At 47.5% G+C, this 7,198-nt stretch overlaps 1 protein-coding gene across 5 annotated transcripts in view; it reads right to left on the minus strand.

Moving 5' to 3' along the window:
* The window catches only part of STAT3 (signal transducer and activator of transcription 3), an 85,422-nt gene extending 79,153 nt beyond the window's left edge, over positions 1 to 6,269 (minus strand). For 2 of the 5 annotated variants that reach the window (XM_025361128.1, XM_025361126.1), the window contains exon 1: positions 5,980 to 6,269. Coding sequence is in view for 2 of the 5 variants with exons in the window: in XM_025361124.1 (XP_025216909.1) it covers positions 5,980 to 6,260 (281 nt within the window). In the remaining 3 variants the exon portion in view is untranslated. The remainder of the gene's footprint in view (positions 1 to 5,979) is intronic. The other 3 variants (XM_025361124.1, XM_025361125.1, XM_025361129.1) reach the window with 3 other exon arrangements.
* Between the last annotated feature and the right edge of the window lie 929 nt (positions 6,270 to 7,198).

The raw sequence follows: 7,198 nt of genomic DNA on the forward strand, positions 1-7,198 counted from the left end.
GCTCAGGGGCCTCTTAGTAGGGCACACTAAATATAACTTTTGCTAAAACTTTTGGAATTAAGTTGAATACTATTGATGACACTTTGCCATGAGCTTAGTGACACTTGTTCAATATTTAAGGTAACACAGCAGTAAAAGTGAGATAAGATTCCTTTCTAACAATCCCATCAGGTTTACCTTTCAGAGCTATCACCTTAGAGGCCGGATTCATGATGGCACTCTCTGCAGAGATAGGCCGTCGGATCGGAGCCATTGGGTCACTCATGTCAATGATCGTGACCTGTGCCTGCTCACCAGCTTTCTCTCGGATACATATGAACTTGTCAGATTCCATGGTCAGTGTGCTGAACCCAATGTTGGCTGGATTAATTCCAAGGTTTTGAAGCTAAACAGAAAAAAAGCATTTGATTAATTTTTTTTTCCTCTGAAATGGATTGACCCTAGCCAACAGCAAAGGAGGAGGAGAAGTTAAATAAAATTTAGAAAAAAGTTAACATTAGGTAAACACTTGAAGCAAACATTAGCTTGCTTTTCTACACCTGTAATAGATCCACCCAAGCCTGTGAATCAATTCTCAAGGGGATGACCAACCCACAGTGGAGATAAGACATGTGCAGGATGACACTAGGCAGTGTCAAGGATGCCACAAGTGATACAGACAGGAAGAGATGAGTTGGGGGTGAACTCCCAAAGAACACCATCAGATAAGGTGTCACAGATAAGCCCACCACTGACAAGAGCTTTGGAAGGAAGGAGGTCTTGGAGAGGTGAAGGCGAGGGAAGCAGAAGGGAAAAGGGGAGGAAACACAAAACCTGGTTTCTCCAAAAGGCAAGAAAAAAGAATTGGCCAAAGGTTTTTGCTTAAATATTTCCCTAGATATCATCAAATCTGTCCAAATCTGATTTGAAGGAATTTCTAAGTCAGTGTGAATACTTCCTGGAGAGTCTGAGGTTAATAAGAAAGTCAGCAGGTTGGCACATCTTCCAAGGCTGGTGGATTCCTTCTACTGTGTAAACTGAAACCAGGTGCCTTTCTCCAAAGGCCATCTTATACCAGTGACTGGGCTAAATCAAGACCTGTTAATGGGATAAGCTTCAATGAAAAACTCTGGGAAAACACACACTCAAGAAATGTTTATCATTCCCATAAAGCACCAAGCTTATTTCTACAAACTTCCCTGCTCTGACCTACCTATAAGACACCTTTATTTATTTTTTTGAGATGGAGTCTCGCTCTGCCGCCCAGGCTGGAGTGCAGTGGCCGGATCTCAGCTCACTGCAAGCTCCGCCTCCCGGGTTCACGCCATTCTCCTGCCTCAGCCTCCGAGTAGCTGGGACTACAGGCGCCCGCCACTGCGCCCGGCTAGTTTTTTGTATTTTTTAGTAGAGACGGGGTTTCACCGTGTTAGCCAGGATGGTCTCGATCTCCTGACCTTGTGATCCGCCCGTCTCGGCCTCCCAAAGTGCTGGGATTACAGGCTTGAGCCACCGCGCCCGGCCTTCAGTGGTTTTTATAAATGACCCAAAAGTTATGGTGAAATTTTTAAATGCAAAATACATAAAATATGAGTGGCTTATGCCTGTAATCCCAGCACTTTGGGAGGCTGAGGATTGCTTGAGTTCAGGAGTTTGAGACCAGCTTGGGCAACATGGTGAAACCCCCTCTCCACTAAAAATTTAAAAACTAAGCCAGGCCTGGTGGCGTGGGCCTGTAATCCCAGCTACAATCAAAAATCCTCAAAAAACACTTCTGCACTTAAGCACACTATGCTTTTTTCACCCAAAGTACCAAATCAAATTAATCAGGACACTTACCTTTGTACAATGTCGGACTCCAGTTAATAACTTCCCTAGGGCAGAGGGCATATGCACTGATTTACTTTGTACAAATTAACTAGCATCAGGCAATCAGGTCTGTGCCTGACACATAGTAGGCACTCTATGATTAAAGATCAGTGCTTTGCCTCCAAAGTTTTAAAAGCTTCCCCTACAAAAGAACAGAACTGAAATTCCTTGGTCTTGTATTCAATGTCTTTTATAAGTAATCACTTCTCCCCTACTTACCCTCCTAGTCTACTGGGCTACCAGGAATCTTTTTTTTTTTTTTTTTTTTTTTTTTTTTTTGGAGCTAGGGTCTTACTCTGTAGCCCAGGCTAGAGTGTGGCAGTGGGATCACAGCTCACTGCAGCCTCAACCCCCCGGGCTCGGGTGATCCTCCCACCTTAGTCTCACCAGTAGCTGGGACCACAGGCCCATGCCACCAGGCCTGGCTTATTTTTTTAATTTTTAGTGGAGAGGAGGTTTCACCATGTTGCCCAAGCTGGTCTCAAACTCCTGGGCTCAAGCAATCCTCCTGCCTCAGCCTCCCAAAGTGCTGGGATTACAGGCATAAACCACCACAAATTATTTACACCTATCAAATTCCACCCATTATTTGGGACCCAGTTGAAATCACTCCTTTGGCAAAAAGACTTTCTAGACAACTCCAGGCCTCATAACCTCTCCTTTCTCTGAAGACCTGCAGCATTCAGCAGTAGCACTGTCCAATAGAACATGCTATGATAACAGAAATGTTCTACATCTGTACTGTATATTCTTTTATGTAGAACAGCTACCTTGTTAGCGCAAGAGTAAAGTCTCACCATCTCTTTGCTTACAAGATGCTACACTGGATGGTTAAAACATTTATCAACTCCCCGAGTAGATTGAAATTTCTGTGAACAAGATACAACTTATTCTTCATAGCAACTCTGACAACATTGCAAAAGGTATATATTTGTTGGCCAGGCAAGGTGGCTCATGCCTGTAATCCCAGCACTTTGGGAGGCTGAGGTGGGCAGATCTCTTGAGGTCGGAAGTTTGAGACCAGCCTAGTCAACATAGTGAAACCCCACCTCTATTAAAAATACAAAAAGTAAGCTAGCTGGGCGTAGTGGCGGGCACCTGTAATCCCAGCTATTCAGGAGGCTGAGGTGCAAGAATCACTTGAACCTGGGAGAAGGAGGTTACAGCGAGCCAAGATCACACCACTGCACTCCAGCCTGGGTGACAGAGTGCAACTCCAACTCAAAAAAAAAAAAAAAAGTATATATTTATTGATTTGCACATCACCTAAGAAAACCATAAGCTAAAAAGGTGTCTGAAAAGTTGGTCACCACCTCTACGCCATCTCACATCTGAATGTCAAGAGACACGTAGAGGCAGGGTGGTTAAAGCAACTTTCTAGAGACAGAAATGACCACTGATCAAGCCACAATGCACTCTGGTTTAAATGACATTTAGGTCATGACTGTCCTTAATCTAAAATAAACCGCGATTAGTATTTCTTTTCATTAGTAAATAGCTGAATTCTGATGGTAAATTATGCTGACCAAAAACAGTTCCTCACTTCTCAAGTTAGACATAGCAATTAGGTAGAAAAATAATCTAAGCAAGCTCCATTTGTATTTCTTTTTTCACCTGTTTATTGAATATTTACCTCCCATAAAGTCTTTCGGCCTGTTGGTGGTATTTTACTGTTCAGATATATGTTAGAATTTCACTGATACTGGGTGCGGTGGCTCACACCTGTAATCCTAGCACTTCGGGAGACAGAGGCGGGCGGCTCACGAGGTCAGGAGTTTAAGACCAGCCTAGCCAATATGGTAAAACCCTGGTCTCTACTAAAAATACAAAAATTAGCCGGGCGTGGTGGTGCGCACNCGGTGGCTCACACCTGTAATCCTAGCACTTCGGGAGACAGAGGCGGGCGGCTCACGAGGTCAGGAGTTTAAGACCAGCCTAGCCAATATGGTAAAACCCTGGTCTCTACTAAAAATACAAAAATTAGCCGGGCGTGGTGGTGCGCACCTGTAGTCCCAGCTACTTGGGAGGCTGAGGCAGGAGAATCACTTGAACCCAGGAGGCAGAGGTTACAGTGAGCCAAGATTGCGCCACTGCACTCCAGCCTGGGCGACAGAGCAAGACTGTCTCAAAAAAAAAAAAAAAAAAAAGAATTTCACTGATACTTTTCACAAAATATACAGAAGGCGGCACAAATTCCACCACTATGGCACTCTGCCGCCTTGGGCAAGTGTCTCGATCCTTTGGCCTCAATTTTCTTATCTACAATATTAGAGTAATTGTTATGTGAACTACCTACCTCACAAGTCCTTTGTGGGTCAATTCATAACTGTGCTGTGGGTATTTCTTTTTCTTTCCTTTCTTCCTCCTTTCCTTTCCTTTCTTTCTTAGAGACGGGTTCTCATTATGTTGCCTAGACTAGACTCTAGACCCAATTCCTGGCCTCTCACCATGTTGCCCAGACCAGACTCAACTCCTGGACTCAAGGAATCCTCCGGCCTCAGCTTTCAAGTAACTGGGATCAGAGATGTGCACCACCATGCCTGGCACTGTGGATATTTTTAAGTGATTATTCTTCCCAAATGAACTACATAAAAAACAAAAGATTCATGAATTTACTAATGGTTCTTTGTGATGGATGTGCTAATACAGAGACTAAAATCAAGGCTCCAACCTCTAAAACATTTTTTTTTTAAATTCCAGACTTGTTTCCCCATCCCAATGTGCAAACTGAACAAAAACTGGGCTAGCACTCCCGTCTGGAACATGTAATAAGGAAATAAATGTGCTGACTCAGAGAACACAGACATATTTAATATAAAATAAAATAGAAAACTGGCTGAATCAAGTCATAACACAGTCTAAATCCACATATAAAAGATTGAGATGATTTTCTGCTTTGCTTTATTCAAGCCCAATGCTTTATCAGCACAGCCAGCCAAAAATTTACAACCCATGCACAGACTACGTAAACCTTTAGTTGCACATACAGTAAGACCAGCAGGTACACACTATACACATTTTTAACAAAAAACAATGACTAACCACTGATTTTGTCACCACACTTACAACGACCTGATATGGCACAGAGTGATGTGTATCAAACATGGAAATACCAACTTGGGCGACGGTTTGAATCTTGTTAACTTCAGTGCAACCACACCCCCCTAAATGCAGGTAAACTTAGCACACATGGTTTTGTCAAGGCCAGCCTGTCTTTGTTTCCCTCTCCTCTGCATTTACCCAAGATCTTGGCTCTGAGACACAGAACTCCCACTCTCGATTGGTTCATTCCGTCCTATGCAATTAAGCAACACCACAATCCAGTAAACGCAATGGCTCAATTATTTATCTTCTGGCCGACTTTACCAGGTATTTGGAAAAGAACATTGCCAAGAGATTTATTTCTGTCTCTAGAGCTGGCTTGACGGGTTGACGGGGATTTTGTCTTTTTTTCCCCTCTTTTTTACATGGCGGGGGCGTGAGGGGAGCATAGTTTAACCTAGAAAAAGATGGGAGGGAATTTAGAAAGAGTACCGGTCTGTCAATTTCCCTACAGGAAACTTGATTCTTATGCAATAAAGCCTACCCGCGACCAGCCAGCCCGTGAGGCTGCAGGGGACAGACACACCTATTCCTGCCTCCAGAAGGGCACAGCTGGCTCCTGAAGGAGCGGGAACAGGGCAAGCGGAGGAAGTGGCTCAGAGGGAGCCGCCGGCCAGGCGGGGAGGAGGCGCTTTCCGACCCCCACCCGTGCCGGTGATCCCCGCCGGCGTGACAGTCGCTCCGGCGGCCGGAACGTCCCCAGGGCCCCAGGGAGCAGGAAATCGGGGGACTGTCCCTCACTCCTGCCGCCGCAGCCGAGTGCGCCCTCGCCCCACGGTGCCCCCTCGGGCGCGTTCTCACTGTTTCTCCGAAGAACGAAACTTCCCTCCAGCGCCCCGAGTCCCTTCCGAGGCCCGCTCCTGTCATCCCGAAGAGTCTTCCCTCAGGGCGACCCTCCGCGTCTCCTCATCTCTCCCCCCGCCCCACTGCAGCGTCCATCACAAAATCCCCAAGGTCCCAGAGGCCCCCAATCGCGGCGGCGCCCCCAGGTCCCCAGGCCTCCCCGACGGCCCCACCCTGCACCCCCTTCACCTGTTTCTCCAGCAGAGGCCGAGAGGCCGGGGCTGCGCGTGCGCCGGGGGCGGGCGACGGGGCTCCCTCAGGCCGGAGGGCTTATCCGAGCCGAGGGGGAGAGACAGCGCCGAGCCGGGGTGCCTGTCCAGGATCCGGTTGGGGCTTGTTCCCTCCGCTGCTACGTCGGAACCCCCGGCTCCCCCTCCCGGTCTACGCCGCCGCAGCTCCGGAAACCGCTGAATTACAGCCCCTTCAGCCAATCCCCGCCCAGCCCCAGCCTGGCCGAGGCACGCCGTCATGCATAATTCATGAACGGCCATTTCGCTCGGCCACCCAGAGGTCCCAGTGCGTGTGCGGTACCGACAAAGCCCCGCCCACTGACCAATGAAGAGAGAAGCTAGGAGAAAGGGCGGAGCCAAGAGGAGACTGATACGCCCCTGTGCTGGCTGTTCCGACAGTTCGGTGCTCCTCCCTCCGCCACAGCAAGGGAAGAGCCGAGGACTTGGGCACAGAAGCCCGGGGGGAGGGAGGGAAGATGACCGGAATGTCCTGCTGAAAACTCAGCTGAGTTCCTGGCAGTGCGTGACGTCAAGGCACTTTAAATGCCCCTGATACAGCTCCCTCCTGTCCGCTCTCCCTTTTCCCGGCCCTTGGCACCACGTGGTGGCGAGATTGAGAGCCTCTTACCACGTGGGAATCAGCCAGTTAGACAGTCCCCAGGTATCTCCAGATCCTCTGGGGACCCAACACCTGAATTGGGTTCTGGGGACAACAAAAAGAACATGAGTGACTCCGCCTGCTTTGAACTTCAGTTTCTGCGTGAGCAGGGACACACACACCCGGAAACATGACGTGGAAATAGAGTAAATACTAGAGTGCGTGGGGAGAAATAGTAGATTTAACCCCGTCCTCCGTTCCATCACTTCAAGCATCAAACTCCGACCAGCTAGCCCATTGGCCGGTACAGACGAATGCAGAAGACGGTGTATACGAAAGTTGATACGTGTAGGGCTTGACATTTTTATGCGTCTGAATTGAAATACATGAAATGTTCCGCCTTTTTCGTTTCCACCTTGCCTACTTGGTATGCAACTTTTGCTGAATTGAAGCCAGTGGTTCATAGGAAATGTAGACATTTTGCCTTTCATAATAGAGGATGAACTTTGCATAATGGAGTGATTTCTGTGTATGTGCTGATACTATCAGGGTTTTTAATTTTTATTTTTTTAGGGTCTTT

This window comes from Theropithecus gelada, chromosome 16 (assembly GCF_003255815.1).
Source record: "Theropithecus gelada isolate Dixy chromosome 16, Tgel_1.0, whole genome shotgun sequence".
NCBI lineage: Eukaryota > Metazoa > Chordata > Mammalia > Primates > Cercopithecidae > Theropithecus > Theropithecus gelada.